Below are 21687 nucleotides of genomic sequence, written 5' to 3' on the forward strand. Positions count from 1 at the left end.
TCATTACAACTTCATTGAGGCTAGATGATTCAACATGAGTCAAAATGTTGGATCAAGAAGTATTCGAGAAAGCTACTTCACTGTTTGATCTCCATTGGATTAATACATTTTACAGAAACATTCTTTCTGATATCGGAAAATTTTAATCCCATATAGACTTCCTTCGCGTCTTACTTACATTAAAAGCCCAAACATTATTCTAACGTATCCCATATATGATCTCAAAGTAACCGCTAAAAAAGAAAGATATCTAACTGTAATTCTTGTAATTTGATATTTATCTTCAAAGGAAATAAACAGTTTTTTTAAACAAATGTTCATTATTTGTTGGATGAAGCTATTTGATGGTAAAAAGTTCGACAAAAATATTTTGGGATTAGATACTACAATTTACATATTAGAATATATCCAGAAAGTTAACTTTGTATCTTAATGACCTTCATAATTTTACTTGAATACAGTAAACTATAAAAAATATTAATCAAAGTTTTTATTCACCAGGAAATAATTGATCATATAAAATTATAGAACTCATAAAGAAAATGTGACATAAGTTTACAACGAATATATTTTTGAACTAATACTTTAAATTCATATGTTCAAATATCCTATTCTTTACAGATACTCATTTCAAATATCCAGCTACTATTCTCCTGTATTTATCATGTTCAATTTTTTTTTTGGGTCGACATTTTGGTAAATAACAGGCTATTATACCTTGGGATATAATGATTGACAGAATTCAGATTTAAGAGAGCTCCTTTACTGTTATCATATCATGAGTTTCTTGACCTATTAAATTATAATATTCTTATACCTAAGATCATCTTGTTACTCACTTCGAGAAAGTATACCGTATTTGACATATCATTATGACATTACTATCAAGTCCTCAAATGCTACAAAAACAATAATATTTTGGATATGCGAAAGACACATATTTTGTTGGATGGTCGAATAATTTCTAATTTTTCACAATTCTATTGATTTTACTTGGTACGTGGTGCCTAAAAGACTGATATATATTACTGGGTAAGAATATTATATGTTGTGACATTAAAAGAAAATATGTATCCTTGAATGCTTTTAGGGTAAAAAATTTTAAAAACTTGAAAATAGATATAGAATGAATACATTCAGATTTTAGTAAAAGAACAAAGTACTATAAATTGCAGAAGTTTTGTCTGTCATGAGATACAATTGACGTCAACTTTAAAAAAAATGACTATATACATAAAATTTGAATGTATCGATAATTCTCTTAGAGTAATGGAGGAATCTGCACCGATAAAAGACAAGAGATATACTAATTTGCATTAAAAACTAATGTAAATGCTTTGAATTTCATCGGGAGCTATTTACCGATGTTTTATTAGAGTTGAGTAAAACCAAGTATTTTTTTGAATAATTCCAATCATTGGTAAAGACAATTTATCATTTGGAGCTGGGGAAATCAAGAAATATAAATTCCATCAGTAGACAATTGCACGATTTATTAATTCTATTTGAGGAATACAGTGTGATACCAGCTTTAATTTCAACGACATTCGTTGAAAGAAGGTGAACAATTCTGGCCGAAGGTATTAAGAAATCGGCAACCACTCTAATTGAAAATTATTTATCTACTTTAATTATTATTAACTAATAAATTTAATATTGAAATATCGTTGAATTGTTTCTATTAATTGGTTTTGCAAGTTTTGATGGACACCCCAAAATCTTGAAACAAAAATATATCAATATTTATTATCTAATCTACAAAATTTTTCTGTAGTTACGTTTTTTAAGTGAACCTCAAAATACCAATTGGTTTAATAACAACGATAATTTATTACTAAAACTGCATCAACAACAACACTCATGTGATCTAGAATTATTTGTCCAATACTTTTACGACCAAGAACCTAAGATAAATAAGTGCTGCATTCAATTAAAGAAGATTTGTTTCGTATACCTGTAATTTAGAGAAGGGATGAGAAAAGTTCATCTAGAACCCTCTATTTCACCGAATTTAAGATAAATTAGTAGCAGCATTCTTTACTCGGAACAGTGATCAAGATATGGTGTCAACATGACGCTACGATTATTTAATCAAGGTGGATTCAGCAATTGCTTAATTTAATTTTCGTGTTGATGTGGATAAAGATAATTACGATGACTAAATAATTCCATTCCTTCTAAGCTAAATATTTTTTTTTCTTTCCATTTACTGAAATTAAAATTTGATATTAAAAATTCCATCTTACTATTCTTAAAGTTAATATTCAGGAATAACAGATATTCCAGTTCTCTGTTTTTGGGATGAGAGATCTTGAATATTAAACAGTCAAATCAACGTCGGTATACTTCCTCAATCTAATGGTATCGAGGATTCTAAAAGTCCTTATAAATTCAGACATGTCTTGAAAAATGTTAATTTAAATCTAAATTTAAATCTAAATCTAAATTCAACTAAATATCTCTTTGTGTTTACAATAAAGATTACTCGAATTCCTTACCTTCTTTGGCTAGGCAAAACCACTTGTCAGAAGTAACCATTAAACCTAATTTTCCGTCAAATGAAGAAATTAGTTAACATATAAAGTATCAATCTCGATACTAAAGAAATTTTTAAATTATTCAGGACTCAACTAATATTTGTATTGACATCTCAAATTAAGGAAATGAACCTTTAAGTAATGGCAAATTTCGAAATAGTTCTTCAACATTCTCTAAAAATTCCTATATTCACTAATTCGAATCGGTTCCCGATTTGGCAAAGATTAAACAAAAGACATCGAAAGAACTAAAATGAGTTAACAATGGAGATAATGGTGATGTGATTTATGATTAAATAATAATTTGCTTTTAAGAAGGGGACGTTATAAGGTTTTCGTTTTATATTTAATTCTGGGAGTCAAGGGTGTCAACTATCTGAATCATTAAACTTAAGTACAGTTTTCATCGATATTTAAAGTGATAACTGTAAGTAATACGTTAGACAACATAAAGATACCAAGGACAAAGATGGAAGCACATCCAGAAGAACAAATTCAAAAGTACATTTCGATTTTTTTATGGAATATAATTAGAATAATCCAATTTATTATTCCAGTTATCGCTAGTTTTAGTAAGGAACATCCTACTTTGTTCTTATCCCTCTTTTCATTATTTGCATTGTATGTAATTTACAGAATATTTTCTAATATTATATCTATTATTAGGAGACTATTCTATATATTGATCATATTGTTTGGTGTATTTTGTTATCTAAGAGGATTTGATCAGGTTTTAGGAAAAGATATTCCAATGTTATATAAATTATTAATCCAGGATAAAAATTTTGAAACTGCAATTGTTCAGTGGACTGCCTACTTAACTAGCACTTCAGTGAATGGTTCAGCAATACTTTTCAATTTTGTGAAGGCTAGAGTCGTCGAATATGTACAAGATATTACAAGAGACTAGTTTTAAATGCCTCCACTAAATATTTTGATTTAAATAGTTCCATTATTACATCGAGAAAAGGCCCATCGTCCTAACTTTTGTAATGCCAACATATTTAGTCTAAACAATAATGACTAAATAAAACACAAGATTAAAGACTTATATCATGACAATAAATTAGACTCTATTAATGGTATAGTAATTATTTTTTGTTGATTAAGTTTATCTATTATTTATGATTTCTTATATGTTAATTGTTTAATAAATTTCTTAGTCAATCTACACACATACATACATATATACATACATACATATATAAATAAATAAGTTCATTATGTCTACCGTCAATCTCAACCCTTCCGTAGTGATAATAGCATCAGTATGCTTATCATCAATAGATCAAACATTAAATATTGGACCTTAATGATATTATTTTTCTCCTACAGTGTTTCCATGTTAATATCAATTTTAAAAACCTTTAAATATTGAAAAAATGAAAAACTACTTAACATATAAAATGTTCTCATTCGAGTATTAAATCGATAAGAAACCTGTACTTAGTTGATAAAATAGGTCTATCAGGCTGCTATAATTTGTTTTCATAATCATACATCAATAGTTTTAAAGGTTAAAAGAGTTGTATTGCGAATTGGGTCTCTCCTATAATTAGTCATGGGTGGGAAATCAGCTGCTAAAGTAATTATAACTGTCGCTACAATAGTTTCAATTATTACTAATATTTATATCTACACATATCCTTCTGTAGATCCAACAAAATGTTTCTGGAGGTGTAAGAGTTCAATGACTGAATATGAGCAAGATATACTAGAACAAGGTGGTCAATTAGAAAAAGCTGCTTACTTTACTAAAAGATATTTAAAGGATGTTTCAAAGCAATTGTTCTCGAAGAAAGATAGGTTAAGTAACGATGATGATGATGTTCCAGAGGTGCATATGCTAGCCTTTGGTGATCCACAAATTAAAGGTACCTTTAAGAGCACTCCATATCGTACACGTTTGGATACTTTTGGTAATGATTACTTCCTAGGTCATATCTTCGATACAATGGTATCAAGATTAAATCCAACTCATGTTGCAGTAATGGGTGATCTGTTTTCTTCTCAGTGGATTGGTGATTCTGAATTTTATAATAGAACAATAAGATATGTTTCAAGAATCTTTAAAAGAGATGTTTCATTATTGGAAAGTATTAAAGAAAATAATAAAAATGCCAATAATGAATATCAAGTTGATTGGGATTTATGGGGAAAGAATTTTAATCAAATTCGTAAAGAGGGAAGCCCAATGAATTTTGACTTTGGTTACAGTGATGTACACTCGTGGGAAGATAACGAAAATTACTTATTTATTAATTTGACCGGTAATCACGACATTGGTTATTCTGGTGATATTACTTATCAACATTTGTCTAGATACAACCAATTATTTGGTAAAGATAATTATTGGGTTGAATACGATCTAGATACTGACCATCCATGGAGAATAGTTGTTTTGAACTCAGTTGCACTAGAAGGACCTGCTTTACAACCAGAGTTTCTTGAAGTTACATGGGAATTTTTATATCAATTGTTTGAAAGAAGATTTAATGGTAGTACTGTTTTGTTAACTCATGTTCCTTTTTATAAACGTGAAGGTTTGTGTTCTGATGGCCCTGAATTCAGATTTTATCCTGAAGCTTATGAAAAGGAACCATATAAATCAAATTTATTGAGATCTCAGAATCATTTAAGTGAAGATGTTTCAAACAGGGTTTTGAATTTAATATTCGATAATGATAAGCCAGGTATTATTTTAACTGGGCATGACCATGAAGGATGTGAAACAATTTACAATAGAAACTCTACAAATGGGAAATGGGTTGCCGCAAATACAATTTTAAATAATCATGATTTGAATATTAAAGAAGTTACCGTAAAGTCTATGATGGGTCAATATGAAGGTAACACAGGTATTGTTACTGGTCAGTTTAATAAAAAAATTGGCAAGTGGCAATGGTATTATACAGTTTGTCCATTTAACCACGAACATGTTTGGTGGGTTGCGAAGGTTACGGCTATTATCTGCTCATTGGCTTGGCCTTTACTTTTATTAGTGTTTTGAAATATTATATTTGAGGATAGGGGGGGTTCATTTTGCAACAGGCTTCATTTTTTTCTTTTAGAAGAACTCTGAAACAGCCATTGAATTTAATTTTTGGTGTTGGAATCCTATACATACAAGACATTCTCAATAAAATTTAGAAAGTTTTTTCTTTTTTTAATACTTTTCCAGAACTATGTTATACAAAGATTTAAATATTCATTTATATAGTGAAAACTTACTGTATTGGAATTTGCCATAAACTCTAAGTTATGAGAAATTACTTCAAAAGTTTTTGCAATATTAAGTGTGCTAGCTAGATATGATAGAAATTTGATTAACAGTTTTTACAAAAAATAAAATATTGGAAACTTGACATTTCACCAGAAACACGAAACTTCTATTGACATCATAGAATTATATGAGGAATTATTTTTAAACTTTTGAAGGATATTTGCTTAATTTCCCTGGATTAATTACATTCAAGTTATAAAACATTCTTATGTTTTTTTAAAAAGACAGAGAAGTAGCAAGTGCTAGAAATAAACTACAAGGACATTTAGCAAGGAAATTGTCTTTTGTTTAATTGTTTTAAACTTACATTAATGACTGTGTTTTTGTAAATAATACTGCGTTTTTGTAAATAATACTGCGTTTTTGTAAATAATACTGCGTTTTTGTAAATAATACTGTATTTTTTTATAAATTTCTTTAGAAGTATAGTAGTTTCTCTAAATATGAAGAACTGGTCTTGCCTTCTCATTAACTAGGAACTCTAAGAAATATACTCTTATATGATTAAAAATATTAAATAATAGTTGGGAACCATCGATTTTAATTATAAATCAAAGTATACTATTATAAACAGTACGGATTTTTTTTCATTATTTGTTCTTATTCTTACTCTTTGCCATACTTTATTTTCAAAATTTATTCTTAGTTACTTTCAAGTGTCTTTAAATATATCTACTGGTGTTTGTACAATAATTTAAGGGTAAATATTGTAGAACAGTCTCATATACCAAGTACAAATATATACTGTAGATTGCGTCTGTGACGGTATTAAAACTATCTCTGGATTCTACATATTGAGCACTCTTGTACTTATAAGATACTATTACTTTTTTTTTGATAGAAAATCATGACATTAAGTTGTTTTTTTTTCTTATAAATTTAAGCAGTAAGTATAACTAATCTATATTGATAAAATTGACAAGAATAAATATTTACTAGTAATAGAAATTAGAGAAAAGGCTGGACCTAATTTCTTTTTATCTTTTTAAGCCAATTTTTTCTTTTACAAACGACAATAAGCATCCTACAATACCCTTTGTATTTCGGAAAAAGACTGAAATTTAATATAATTCACCCTTTGAATTAATCAAGCATATAGTTACTGTGATGCACCCACACATTTCTCTTGTTCTTCCCAGTTACAATCATCCAAAAGGTAGCATAACAACTCTATGCTATACATCTTTTCTAAATTAGTGAATGGATGAATGAATTAGACAAGAAAACAAAAAGCAGTTCTTGGTAAAGATTCACTCTTAAATTGTATCAATAAATCTCAATGCTACCTACTAATTTGTATTGACTTTTTGGTAGTATATCAATTAATTCTATTTCCTACAAGATATGCACTCATACAATATCATTACAGAACAAGAAACGTCTAGCTAAATATTAACCAAATTTGGACACATTGAATGATAATTTCCACATTCGTCTGTCTGGAATTTCATTTAGGCCAATAGTAGAACACGACAAATCTCAAATTAAATGGAAATGGTATTGTAATTCTACAGAATACTTATTCCATCAATTACAACTTTCTTAATGAACATCTGAAGAATGTCGTAGAACTTATCCAAAAAAAGAAAGAAAGATTTTGCATCCGTCTTGCTACCATGTTTCTCCACTATCTCAGTGCTCGACGCAGGCCTAAGGTTCTGGATTCGAAAACGTCAGAAACGGACGGGCTGCGTTCCTATCTCAGGTGTTGGCGATAAGAGGGATGATGAAACAGGAATGAAAGTAGTTTTTCCGAAGCATCGTTTCTTGTTTTGGGAATTGTGCCACAAGCATTTCTCAGAAATGTAATAGCCGGCGATAGCCAACTAACTAGCCATAGATATACACTGTGTAATTGTCTGAATTGCGAAAGTGTTGAGGGGAAGAAGGAAGGGAGGGGAGAGTGTAAGAAGCCTGGAACAGGGTCAACGATTGTCTGCCAGATCTCTTACTAGTCTTGACGTTTTCTTGTATATCGAGGTTAAGGCAAGTTTTTTTGACCCAAATTTAAAAGGAAATGGCAACCGATTGAAGGAGGTTCTAGCCATTTAGGCTTGAATTTTAGCATATATTATCTCTAGAAGTTGAGGTTCAACCTCAGAATAATCGTAGGGATTGCGAGAAAATGTCATGCTAATTTTTGTCACAATAGGTTCATTTGAGAAATTCTTGAAGAAGAAACATTTCAATTTTAGTTCCAATTATGCCAAATTCTGCAGGTGTCATTTGAAATGCTTATGCTTATGGATGTATACGAGGGGCATGGCATATTTGCAGTGAGACAGTAACCATTATCAAGTGCTGGACGTCCTTGTTGGTATCGTCTCCAATGTTTGCAGTAGAAATGAATGAACTACTTAGAAATGTGTTCGAAATTAGAAAGAATATTTCATTAATTTGTATGCTTTATTTTATCTTTTTTTGGGCTTAGTTGTTTTGTTAGGAAAATTGACATATATGGGTTGGGGAAATTAGTAGACATTATTCTTCCTTGATGCTGCATTTGCCATGATATCTCCCCTCTATCATCCTTCTGGGTTTTTGTCTAGAGTAAAACAAATATCTTAGAACAATCCATATCTCTAGGGTCTTCGCCTGTACAAACCGTTTCCAGTGGACTTGTATAGGTGAAGACATCTCAATTCGAATTTATTTTGTTGCAGTAGAATTGTGTTATCAAAGATTAATTTACAATGTAATGTATATTGTTATTGTAGAAAAGATGTACTAGACAATTAGATGCGTATTTTTTTTTGGCGTTTTGCTCATTAACTTTCTTAACGATCTCTGTCAAGCTAAATGTAAGCATAACACAAGAGAATAAAGATCCATTGATGAAATTAGATTGCTATCAGTTAATAAATCCATGCTATATTAGTAAGATGTTGAAGGGGATTAACAGAGAAAAAGAAAAGATTTATATTTGGAACTTTAACAAATTTTATATTGAATTTTCTGTCTTTCTCAATAATAATTTAGTTCTTTTATTGAATCTGAAAAATTTCTTTATCGATAATAAATATATACCTCTAATTTCAGTTGTAGCTCACTTTTTTTCAGTGAAATTCTAACCTCCTATGTGACATTCTGAAGAGAAATGATGTCAAGCAAAAAGATTAAAACTGTTATTCTACTTTTTTTGAGGTTAGGAAGATAAATGTAATTATTCCTATTTCTTGAGCTTATTTAATAATTTATAGGTTTTTCTATGTATATCTGAATGAAATCGTTACTGCCGTATATCTCTTGTAACCAATAAAAGAAACACATCCTTATCCCATTTTTTTGTTCCTTGGTTGGAAATAATTCAATGATGCTATTTAAACTAGAGTTATATTCAAATTAATATTCTAAAATATTTCTTACTTGAAAAGAAGTTAATATTAATTTGGTAATCTTGTTCAATATTTTTTAATTAGTGACCCAAAGGCTTATGCTAAACATATATACCATATAATCAATCCCAAAGGATTCTTATTTTTAAAGAATTAATAATGAATAATAGTTATATCCAAGACAATTGCCTCTTAAGACAGACAACGGCGCCAATTCCAAGCGAATATTTAAAACTAATGGCGGAACAATATTCGGAATTAGCACAAATAAGAGAATACAATCAACAGCCATTCTATTACGAATCAAATGAAATAGACAGAATATCAGGAAATATTTACGATAATGGAAGGGTTGTAGAAACACCTTCAGATACAGAATATAAATTAAATGACACACCAAATATGATGGATTTTTATCCTTCCAACAATACATTTGATAGTGATAATAGTACCATATGTAGTGAGAATGAGGAAGTTCCAAAAAGCCAATTAGAGGTAAACTTATTTGCAAAGGCATTCAATCAAAGTTATTTATCTTTAGTGGATAGAGAAGCAATGAATTATGAAGTTCCTTATGCTAAAATAAAGAATGAAGAAAGCTCTCCAAAAATTTCAAAGCTTGAAATCATACCAAGTAAGTTGAGTAATTTTGAAGTTAAAAGGAAGAGTCCATCTTCAAAGAAGCCAGTTTTGAAGACATTAATTTTTAAAAATAATAATGAACAGATTGCCAGATCTTGTAGAAATAAGTATTTAAAATCTGATACAAATTCTTTAAACAAGATTAAGAAGAGAAAGCTTGTATTGGATGAAGAACGTAGAGCATATCTACTAGAAAAAAATCGTGCTGCTGCTTCGAAATGTAGGAGAAAGAAGAAGATTGAAGAATTACAACTCAAGACTGATGTCGCAAGAATGTCAAAGGAAAATATATTTCTAAAAAATAGGATACAATATTATGAAAAATGGATGGTAGAATTTCAAATATTCCTTAGAGAACATTTGAAATCCTGTATGTTTGACGACAATACCAATTCTATGGTTAATGAATTCTTGCAGAATTATAATCCGGACATTTATAATTTCTCAAATGACACTACTGGCTATTGTTGAATTTGATGATAATAATTATAATAAAATATTACTATTACTACTATAATTATTGTTATTGATGGTAGTAGTAGTGGTAGTGATAGAAGTAGTATTACTAATACTACTTAATATTTTGAGCATAGCAATGAAATTTTCATTGCAAAACGTTATATAAACTAATACATAATTTAATTGATAATATAGGTATAAGTAAATATTAATAAAATTCTGAACATATTATTAATGGGTAGTTATTACACCTTTTTGGAATTAAAATATCCAGTTGTTCAATTGCTGGTGAATTTTTGGTTGACAAGAAAGCTAAAAAGGAGATAAAAACAATATCGGCATGTATAGAATTAAATTATAAAATTTTTAGTATTTTTTCATTACATGAAATGTTAGATATTGATTGCATTGAATCATTTTACTTATAGTGGCAAAACCAATATATGGAACTATTGTACAAATTTAGAGTTGGGAATGTCGTTTCGAACAAACAGAAGTATCTTCAAATAGATCACCTAATCTATTGTCATTATTTAATCAATTTCGATATCTTGAGTTGAATACTCATTGTTTCTAATTGGTGCGAACCATGGATGACCCATTGCCTCCTTGGCAGTTAGCCTTTCTTGATGGTCATATTTTAATAAGTTATCTATCAAGTCTATAATATCGTCATTGCCCGATAAGTGTCTGTTTGAATCATTTACAAATCTATGCCATGGTCTTCTTATATATTGGTCCATATCATGAAATTCACGAGGAAGGGTTATCTCGTACTTTATTAGATATTTTTCGAAATCTTCACTACCTAGCACCCTAACAATTTTAACTAATTGATCAGTATTACTGGTACCATGAAAAAATGGTTCCTTTTGGAATACCATTGATGCTAACATTGTACCAAAAGACCATAGGTCTAAGGAATAATCGTACATTCTGTAGTCAACCAATAGTTCAGGCCCTTTGAAGAATCTTGAAGCAACACGGACGTTGTATTCCATATTAGCGTGGTATAATTCTGCTAAACCCCAATCAATTAGTCTCAGCTTCCTTTGCTTATGATCTATCATAACATTATGTGGTTTTACATCTCTATGCATGATACCCATCGAATGACAGTAATCCAAAGCTTTTAATAACTCAAACATATAGTATCTCATATCCATATCGGTGAATTTAGGATATAAAACTCTAAAATCGATATTGTCTACTTGTTCGAAGATTAAAGCCGGTGTTCGAGAGATAGGATCTTTAACAATATTAAACAATTGTACTATATTTTCATGACCATTATGAGGCAGGTCATATATATATGGTCTTATAAATTTTAAAACAAACTCTTTCTTATTTGAATAATATTCATCCTTATTGAATTGCAGAGCAGTCGGAGGAGATTGCTCATCTGATAAATTGGTTAAAATCTTGATTTCTCTCTTAATTTTCTTCTTCTTTACAGGTTTCAACATTTTAATGACAATTTTTCTCTGTGTCTTTAACTCTACACCTTGGAAAACTTCAGAGTATTTACCACGACCAACTTTGGCTTCGATTTCATAGTCCTTATTATTAGTCGACCATTCAATCGTAGTATTTTCATAGTCCCAATACGATTTATCTCTCTGTTGATTAATATTTGTGTAAACACGGGCTTCAGACCAAACTTTTGATTTCATCATTATTTCCGTTTCTGATATTATTTAATAGGTATTGTCTTGTATCTTATAATAACCCTCTGTCTTCTTACTTTTTAAATATTAATGTTACAACTGTCATACAAAATTTAATAACAAATCTAAGATATCTCCGCAAATTATGCAAATATAATCACCCAAAATCAAATAATTGTGTCTTTTAGATCTGTATCTAATATGTATATATCTAACTCTTTAATATATTATAGGTAGATAAATAGTCTCCAGCTTTAAAGTCAACCGTACTAGGTGTTTGAACTCCTTTTTGATGGAAATAAAAAACTTCAAATATATTCTTGCTATTCACTATCTAATTCAGATAAGTTAGTGATGTAGAGATCTCTTTGTAACTTCTTATAACCTTCGATAATAAGAGAATTGGTATTATTGAACATATACTAATAGCAGGTTCTTGAAATAAATATCAAATTATTCAATTTGATAGTTTCGTGTATTATGAGATACATACCTTTGTATTTGAATCACGTGTTTATTGGTTCTAAACCTAATTATGGACTCATATTAATCGACTAGATCCCGAAGTAAAGATTTCAATTTCGACACTAGAACCTGTAAATGTTTCTTTTGGAGGTTGGGAATGGATTTAAATCTGAACCAAATGATATTTAAGGGCATGATTACTTGCCATAGAAATTTAGAAGTGGCTTAAAAAACTTAATGAATTTATTATATAAAATTCCAGTAACTAGTATATATCTTTAAGGAAGATATATACTATTGGCATATTGTAAGTAATATTGAATTTGGAATGTATAAATATCCATTTGTACTATTTGTCTGATTATTTATGTACTGACATTTTGAAAGTACATAGAGATTTATTTAGGATAAATTACGGATATATTGCTACATAACGTACCAGGTGACCATATATCAGTATGTTGAGTTTGGACAGCATAAGCACACTGTCATAAGGAGATTTTAAGCAATAACTTGATTAACATGTTCTATAATGGTATCAATCTGATTGTAGAGGGATGTTTAATTACAATCAGTTTATTAAATTGAAAAAATATCAATCCATTCAATTCCAGTTACGAAATTTAAGTTCAATTAGAGACTATATTTACGGAAGAAAACAATTGGATATTGATTATTTTACAACAAGCACATCAATAAGCATGAAACTTATTATATCATTTTTCTTAATTTCATATTACTTTGAATAATCATAAAAAATTGACATATTGTTTTAAACTTTGGTCAACTTATTGTTTAGTTTGGGCTCCAAAGCTTTAAATGTGATCAAAATTAAAATATCCCAAATGGAAAAGAGCTCCAAAATATAAAAACATCCAACAGATATCAAATCTTATATCAAATGTTATATACCTCTGTTCTATTTAATCATCACCCTTTAGGTTCATAATGTATTCAATAATTAACTTACTAGAACAGATACAAATATTTACTATTATGGCCAATACTAATAAAATTGCAAGTTCTACTTGTACAACAAATAACACCAATTAAAAATTCAATGATCAAATAATAATGAACAAACTAGCAATAAGAGTTAGAATTAGAACAGTTGTTTATTATGATATTCTAATGATATTGATTTCATCTAGCTTTAAAGTATGAAGTGTTGAAACCCAAACTATTACTAAATAGCTAATAAGAGAAAGTAAAAAATTATCAAGTTTTAACCAGTTTAATCAATATTAATAATATATATCCAACCTTTTAACGATGTATTAGACACTTTAATAACAATTAAGAATTATATTTATCTTGGAATTATTTTCTACTATATATACAAATTAGCTGACTTCTTGACTTGAACGGTGAGATGTAAAGTTGATACAAATAAGTTAATAATTAATATACTTCTTAGTAATCGATTCCAATTAGACTTTTAGAAGTTGGGCTATTGAGATTGAAATAGAGGGTATCACTATGCTATTGCCAGAAAGAAATATTTTAGTCTTTCTATATATGTTTCATATTAATAATGTGGAAATAAATTCTACTCTATCTCTGGATTGTATAAAGTTAAAAAATATCTATATGGTGTAGCTGTTAATGAAATTTAGAGATCCACCAATATTGTAATAATATAAATAACATTTGCTATTATTCATAGAGCTCGAATTATATTATACGTCAACGGCACTTTGTTATTTACTATTGTAAGCAGGCTTAAAGATTTAGGAAATATTGAATATGTTGATACCTCAAGACAGTTAGTATTTAAGCAAGATTATGATTCTTACAATCGTATAGATATCTAAACATGGGCAATAGATTGATTCTTTTTACTCTTCATGCATTAATATGTTCTGTCGTATTTATTATATTAACCAAATAACCAATATCATTGAACACCCGTGAGTATGGATATAGATTAAAGTCAGTTGAAGTTGTAAAGACTTGGAACTTTAAAATATATTATAAACTGATAGTTTAAATGTGCCTCAATTTCGAACACTGTCATTGATTAAAATCAAATATTCACTAGACTTTAACTCAATATATGGCTCACTTTATTGATTATTTGTAGAAATGGTAAATATTCTATCCTCATTCTAGAATGAAAGTATGGTATTTAATTATAAAAGACTTTGGGATAATATACTAACAAATCAGATTTACCAAGCAACAAACATTAGGTTGATTATACCATATATTCATATTTGATATATACCTTTAATAGTTTCCTTGCTTCTGGGTACCAACAAGAATAAACGAAAAACGCTGTCATTATAGAAGTTCAATGGAAACTTCTATCAGAATACCTAGTATTTGGAGTTAATATTTTGTTGATATAGAGGGTATTGGTAGTTTCAGTTGTAGGAAATAAGCCTTCTTAGATGTTTCCCTATTTATATGGAGATTTAACGGGAAACCAAGCCTTAACTAATATATAATAAGTATTATAAATCAAGAAACAGTCTAGGTTATACAGAGCACTAAAGCTAATTCATGACTTAGTTACAAATATTAAGAATGACGTTCAATACACATTTATTATTATTATTATTATTATTATTATTATTATTATTATTATATTTTTTGCCTATAATAAAGTTTGGAAAAGTCTACAAAAATTTCTAACTATGCAACTACATATGAACTATAAGTTTTGCAGACCTTTAATAACTTCTTCTTGGTTAGCTTTATTCAGTTTATCAGAACCAGTGATACTGCTTCTTACTTCATGATAAATATCCCTAGTTTTCTCGAAATAAACAGTTTCTAGTAAATTTCTCATTTGTGATTCAATATCTTCAATTAAGGTACCCAAATTAGTGATATGAGCTACATTCAATTGTTCTTCAGTAGCATCTGATGGTACTGATAGGGTCTTTTCAGTTTGTCTAGTTAAATTACCTGAAAGTGTAATTTTTTGTTGCTTATCTAAATGTAATATGATTGTAGTAGTAACCCTATAAGTAGCTTCTACATCGTTCTCAAAAATAACTTCTAAAACGTGAATACTGTCCCAATTGCTTGAGCTTTGATCACTTTTTTTGAATAAAACAACACCTGCAAAGTCTCTTGATTCTTCTTCCAAATCCCATAAATAAACACTTGAAATACCACCCTCATAGTATAAATCTCTATATATGTCAAAAGAATCATTAGCAATGATTTCCAGCTTTCTCAAAGAACCTGATGGGAATGGAGACTCCACTAAATCAGCATCAGCCAACGGTGGATAGTAATCATTGGACCATGGTGATCTATAAGAATCAATATCTCTATTATAATCACAACATAGATACTCCCTTTGAGATGATTTAGGATCACGTTGAACAGACAATGGTGTATCAGTAGATGACAACAAATCTTCTGCCAAACTTGGTTCAAGTTCAATCAAATTCAATAAATGTTTCTGAATATGAGTTGGATCTAACCTACGCAACAAATCTAAGGCTGCATCGAAAGCTTCTTCACTGCTCATCTTCTCTAACCAATGTATAAGTATTTATCTAAGTACAGAATACAATTATAACCTAATTGACTTCTACTGGACTACTACAATGCCTTATTTAATCATAAACTACCTTTCTTTAATAACATATGTTTAAATCCAATTTGACTTCGTTAGCATATTTTTATCCCTTTTCAAATTCGGGTCTTCGATATCCAACTGACCTTCCCAGGCAAATAAGAACAAGTGACAACTACAAGTGACAACTACAAGTGACAGAATAAATTTACACATACTGGTTTAACTTATTCCACTGAATGATATCAAAGGTATCAAATTATTCAACCGTATAATACTGGATTGATTAATTTACCACTTCGTGGAGGGTCCCGATTATTTCTGGTTCATATTTTATTTTTCATTTGGTAATGTAGAAAGTATGTATGTAATATGTAACTAGAAACCGGATGTAGTTTCGAATAATCTTATATGTGGGAATTTAACAACGTCAGTTTCTTTATGAACTCTATTTGAACGATCGGTAAGTTCTTTTATTTCAAGTTTGGTTAATCTACCGTCATTTTCAGTTGTTTTGTTATCAGAAGAGGAAAAACCAATACTAGACTCACCACTTCCAAGTAATTGTGATAATTCTTGTACTAAGTCTTTATTAGATACTTTATTAGAGTTTCCAAATTGTTGTCCTAAAAACGAACCTTCATTTAATGCTAATTTTTTTAACGTGTTAAATCTACCCATTTGAATTACCATCTTTTCCAGTTTTCTTTTATTTGCTGCTCTTGTTAAGATGACATGTTCAACAGTGTTGTCGCAACATAATCTGTAGACTACCACAGGTTTTATTTGACCAATTCTATAACAACGGTCCATCGCTTGTAGGTCTACCTGTGGGTTCCAATCACTGTCAAATAGAACTACAGTGTCTGCAGCAATTAAATTGATACCTAAACCTGCTGCTCTAGTGGATAATAAAAATATATTGTGTTTATCACCTGGTTTGTTAAATTGTTCAATTTGTTCCTTTCTGCTTTCTGAATCAATTGTACCATCAATTCTAAACGATTCAAGTGAATTTAATTCACACCAATCTTCTAGTAAATCTAGCATATTTGTAAATTGCGAAAAGACAAGAACTTTATGTTTCTTCTTCACTAACGGTAATATTAAATCTTGCATTGTTTGCAATTTACCTGAGGTTTGTAACAAGACATCAAGCGTCATTTCTTCAGGGTTTAAATATGGGAAATAAAATAAGAATGTCGAATCGACGATTTGTCTTAATTGCATCATCATATTTTGTAGTTTCTTATTTTTCAATTCAGCATGCATATATTCTTCATATATTTTTTGCATTTTCTGTAAAGTTTCAGGTTCTTCAGATATATTTTCATTATCATCTTCTTCACTCAATTCATAATTAATGAAGTCCCTAATAGATTTGTTTGAAACATGTCCTATATGCTTTGTATTCAATGTAAAGAATTGTTTCACTAGTTCCTTGAAAATCGTCACTTTTAATTGTCCAGATAATGCCCTTTTATATAATTTTTTTTGAGATGAAGTCATAGTACAATTGATCAAGTATTCCCTTTTTGGTGGTAATATATCTGCTAGAACTGTTTTCTTCAATCTTCTTAATAAGAATGGTTTTAGTATAGTGTGTAAATTAGAAATTAAATTCTTCTCTAATTCATCGTTTATCAATTTATTTAATTTACTGGAATCACTTTGCAAATTCAATTCTTTGAAATCAAACCATTTGTTAAAGATTTCAAAATCTGCAAAAATATCAGGAAGAATAAAGTTCAATAAAGACCATAATTCAGACAGATTATTTTGTAGTGGAGTTCCGGTTAATAATAATCTATTGGATGTGTTAATTCTCTTTAATTCTTGGATTAGTTTACAATTGATATTTTTCAACCTATGACCTTCATCTACTATTAAAAATTTCCATTGCTTAGCCATTATTTGGTCAGCATCTCTGATTATGATTTCATATGAAGTGATTACGACCCCAGTTCCATTGGTTTTCTTAAAAAATTTATTCATCAGTTTCCCACGCTCCTTAGGGCCCCCTTGGTGATAATATTTTAGAACAGGGACATCTGGAGCAAATCTATCGAATTCACTTATCCAATTATCTACAGTACTCAACGGTGCCGCTATTAGGAATGGACCTTTTGTGTCCATTTCATAAATAAAAGCCAAGAGAGCGATACTTTGAATTGTTTTACCCAAACCCATATCATCTGCTAAGATTCCATTTAATCCATTTTCATACAAAGTAATTAGCCAGTTTAAACCTTCAAGTTGATATGGTTTTAAGGTACAATTTTTTAATAAATTTGGTTGAACTTGAGATATTCTTTCCTCTTCAGTATTGATTTTGTTTAGATCTGGGTTAACTTCCTCTTTTTTATCTGTTTCTTTACCACCCTTGAAGAAATCTAGAATATTTCTTCTTTTCTGCTTCTTCTTCGGAGGTTCATCTGCAGATTCTTCCATTACATTATGTATCCTTTCTTCTTCTTCTGCTACTCTCTGCTGAGTACGTTCTAATAAAGTATCTGCAATAATACTCGAATAGACTTGACTTTGCTTAACAAATTCATCCAACTTTTTCAATTTTAATGAAACAGTAGCTGCATCTGCTTCATTATCCGAATCATCTTCATTCGACCCTTCGCCTTCCTCCTCTTTAGCGTTCTTCAAATGGGAATTATCCAATAGAGCATCCAATTCCTCATCTTTCCCATTCTCATCTTCAGAATCTAGGGCAACGTCTGCATCTTTCGAGACATTATCTTGTAACCAAATCGGCGCTTCTTCTTCAGTCTTGTCAGTCTCTTCATCTGATGAAGAAACAATGATATCTGCCTCCAAATCGGATTCTTCCTTCTCTTGATACTTCCCAGTATACTCCTCTGAAGATTTGCCTCTGAACCTCGATGATCTAGTTATTCTAGCATTAACTGTAGTCATTCTCTTCAATTTTGATCTATCGCTAGTGAGAAGGCCAACTTTACCCAATTCTAATTCAATTCTGCCAAACGTTCTAAAAAAAAATTTGTATTTAGAAACTTCGCCAACAAGTCCTTCAGATCAAGATCAATACAGTTTGATTAATATTATCTATCCCCTTCCACAACTTAATAACAATAGAACTTTCAATCACCTCATCACTTGATGAAGTTTTCCAAAAAGTGACGCCAAATTTTAAATATTTATTATTAACGCGTTTGGTTCTTTATGAGGATCAACTGAATGAGAGATGTAATGTTTATAATAAAAGTTGTAACTGATTCCTTGTTCTACAGACATTTTATGACAACTCTGTTACAATTAACGTCAATTTACAATTTTAAAAGTAGTTCTAGTACTTTTATCCTTCAATTTATTATACATCCTTAATTATATTCACTATATACTGTGAGGCATAGAGGAAGTATTACCTAAAACATAAATATCTACTATTATAGTCACGTGTATTCATCATTCTGCACGGTATATGGCTTTTTTCAGCACTGTAAGAACAATTTCCATCGAATTCGATAAAGATTATTTAAAAATACAATAGCTATTTAATTGCAAAGATGAGATGAAGAAGGAATATTTGAGAGATCTAAGTCCTAATTGGTTGATCCATAGTGCTTATTAGTGGAAACAGTTTCTATTTCCTTTGTTTCTATTTGAATTTTGGTAAAGTACCGGTTTGTTTCCGTTTTTAAAATCAATCAACAAGTAAATAACCTTACACTTTTTGTTGAGGTTTTAATTTTAATATTAAAACAAAAGAATTGATATCCTAAAAAGATATGTCTGAACCTATTCAGGAGAAAGTGGAATCTGTTGAGCCACAAATTGTACTTGATAATGTTGGTGGCACAGAGGCAACTTCTGCTGAAAACTCTCCAAATGACAATGAAGCTGAAAAGGAAAACAAAATAGATTATGATGATGAAGCTCAGAAACTACAAGAAAAGGCTTATAGATTTATGGCTAAACAAACACATGCTGTAATAATTCCATCGTATTCTTCATGGTTTGATTTTTCGGATATTCATGAAATAGAGAAGAAGGCCTTCCCAGATTTTTTTGATAATTCTCTAAGTTATAAAACTCTAGAAGTTTATAAAGATGCCAGAGATTTTATGATTAATTCTTATAGATTAACCCCATACGAATATTTGACAATGACTGCAGTAAGAAAAAATCTTGCTTTGGATGTAGCCTCAATTATGAGAATTCACGCCTTTCTAGAAAAATGGGGTTTAATTAATTATCAATTAGATCCAAGATCAAAATCATCTCTAAATGGAGCAAACTATAGTGGTCATTTTGATGTTGTATTGGATGCTCCAGAAGGCTTGAAACCATTCCTTCCATCAAAATTGATCAAAAATGAAGAATTGAAAAAAGAAGACAATGGCCTGAATGAATCTCAACATGCGGAAGAAGGTCAAACCGGAGCAACTGCAACAGATGGTGACATTTCTATGGAAACTACGCAAACTGAGGAAAACTCCCAATCTGCTCAAAATCAACAAGCTTCTCAAAGTATTAATGTTCCTGAACACCAATTTACACATCCTGACAAATTTCCGGTAAATTTATCATTGAAGAAGACTGCCTACGATTCTGTAATTGAATTCAACAACCTGCAATCTAATGATAAACCTTCTAGAGTTCCACAAAGAACTTATGTATGCTTTACATGTGGTAATGATACTGTATATGTAAGATATCATAATCTTCGTGCCAGAGATGTCAATTTATGTTCCAGATGTTTCCAAGAAGGTCATTTTGGTGCAAGTTTCCAAGCTTCTGATTTTATAAAATTAACAAATAATAGTAATACATCATCAAAAGTTTTCTGGTCCGATCAAGAAATTCTATTATTGTTAGAAGGTATAGAAATCTATGAAGATCAATGGGAAAAAATTGCAGAACATATAGGTACTAATAAGACAGTACTGGATTGTGTAGAGAAATTTTTGAAATTGCCAATTGAAGATCAATATATTGATGATATAATCGGAAAGTCCAAAGGAAGTGAGGAAATTGAAAAATTAAACCAAACTATCGGCGGTGATATAAGTATTGTTGAAGCTGTCGATAAAACAATAATTTCTCTATTACAGGGTGACAATAAAGATATACTAGAAAAAAATATACCTATGTCTGCAGATGTGATATCTAAAAAATATTTAAAGGAAGCGGAAGTAGTAACACAAGAATTGGTAGATATAACTTTAAAAAGATTGCATTTAAAATTTAAAGAGCTCGATAGGCTAGAAGATACATTAGAGAAAGAGCGCATTAAATTTGAAGAACAAACTAAACAACTGGCTGATAATAGAAGTGATTTAAGCAAGCAAATTACAGATTTGAATTCTCACTTAGAAAAATTATCGGTATCTAAAAAACTTGTATTAATTTCCGAGCAAGTTGATTCTACAATCAAGGTCGTTGAAAAGGAAGAACAAACAGCTGCAGAAGAAGCAGATAACAAAGAGTTACAAAAGAAAAAGAATCTTGAATTAGAAGCTTTGACAAATGCAGCACCAGCAAAGTTCAAACCTTGGTCATTTTAAGGCAACGGGTGTGTAATTATTTCATTACATTGTAATTCTGTATGTAAATTAATAAAGATTCATGATAAAATTTTATATATAATGCAAAATGTACTAAAGTGTATTCTCATCAAATTGTAATAAAGATAGATAGATGCAAGGAACTCCATTGTCAATATTATTACTCGAGTTCATGAATCTCGTGTTGTATTCAATTGTCAATAAAGTGAGATATTACGGCAAAT

At 29.8% G+C, this 21687-nt stretch overlaps 7 protein-coding genes across 7 annotated transcripts; 4 read left to right on the forward strand and 3 right to left on the reverse strand.

Moving 5' to 3' along the window:
- Nucleotides 1-3006: 3006 nt before the first annotated feature.
- On the forward strand, nt 3007-3447 carry APQ12 (Apq12p; the record flags this gene model as incomplete). The annotated part of the gene is made up of 1 exon (XM_001643199.1): nt 3007-3447. One exon carries the CDS (start codon nt 3007-3009, stop codon nt 3445-3447), a length of 441 nt encoding a protein of 146 aa, XP_001643249.1.
- A 651-nt stretch (nt 3448-4098) lies between these two features.
- On the forward strand, nt 4099-5547 carry TED1 (Ted1p; the record flags this gene model as incomplete). The annotated part of the gene is made up of 1 exon (XM_001643200.1): nt 4099-5547. The coding sequence occupies one exon, from the start codon at nt 4099-4101 to the stop codon at nt 5545-5547; it is 1449 nt and encodes a 482-aa protein (XP_001643250.1).
- Nucleotides 5548-9314: 3767 nt separating this feature from the next.
- Kpol_1063p3 (bZIP transcription factor) lies at nt 9315-10268 on the forward strand (the record flags this gene model as incomplete). The annotated part of the gene is made up of 1 exon (XM_001643201.1): nt 9315-10268. The coding sequence occupies one exon, from the start codon at nt 9315-9317 to the stop codon at nt 10266-10268; it is 954 nt and encodes a 317-aa protein (XP_001643251.1).
- A 521-nt stretch (nt 10269-10789) lies between these two features.
- CKA1 (casein kinase 2 catalytic subunit CKA1) lies at nt 10790-11932 on the reverse strand (the record flags this gene model as incomplete). Its single annotated transcript, XM_001643202.1, has 1 exon — nt 10790-11932. The coding sequence occupies one exon, from the start codon at nt 11930-11932 to the stop codon at nt 10790-10792; it is 1143 nt and encodes a 380-aa protein (XP_001643252.1).
- A 3112-nt stretch (nt 11933-15044) lies between these two features.
- Nucleotides 15045-15875, reverse strand: CAP2 (F-actin-capping protein subunit beta; the record flags this gene model as incomplete). The annotated part of the gene is made up of 1 exon (XM_001643203.1): nt 15045-15875. The coding sequence occupies one exon, from the start codon at nt 15873-15875 to the stop codon at nt 15045-15047; it is 831 nt and encodes a 276-aa protein (XP_001643253.1).
- A 426-nt stretch (nt 15876-16301) lies between these two features.
- On the reverse strand, nt 16302-18851 carry IRC5 (putative ATPase; the record flags this gene model as incomplete). Its single annotated transcript, XM_001643204.1, has 1 exon — nt 16302-18851. One exon carries the CDS (start codon nt 18849-18851, stop codon nt 16302-16304), a length of 2550 nt encoding a protein of 849 aa, XP_001643254.1.
- An 833-nt stretch (nt 18852-19684) lies between these two features.
- Nucleotides 19685-21463, forward strand: RSC8 (Rsc8p; the record flags this gene model as incomplete). Its single annotated transcript, XM_001643205.1, has 1 exon — nt 19685-21463. The coding sequence occupies one exon, from the start codon at nt 19685-19687 to the stop codon at nt 21461-21463; it is 1779 nt and encodes a 592-aa protein (XP_001643255.1).
- Between the last annotated feature and the right edge of the window lie 224 nt (nt 21464-21687).

The sequence above is a fragment of the Vanderwaltozyma polyspora genome, genomic scaffold (assembly GCF_000150035.1).
Source record: "Vanderwaltozyma polyspora DSM 70294 KpolScaffold1063 genomic scaffold, whole genome shotgun sequence".
Lineage (NCBI taxonomy): Eukaryota > Fungi > Ascomycota > Saccharomycetes > Saccharomycetales > Saccharomycetaceae > Vanderwaltozyma > Vanderwaltozyma polyspora.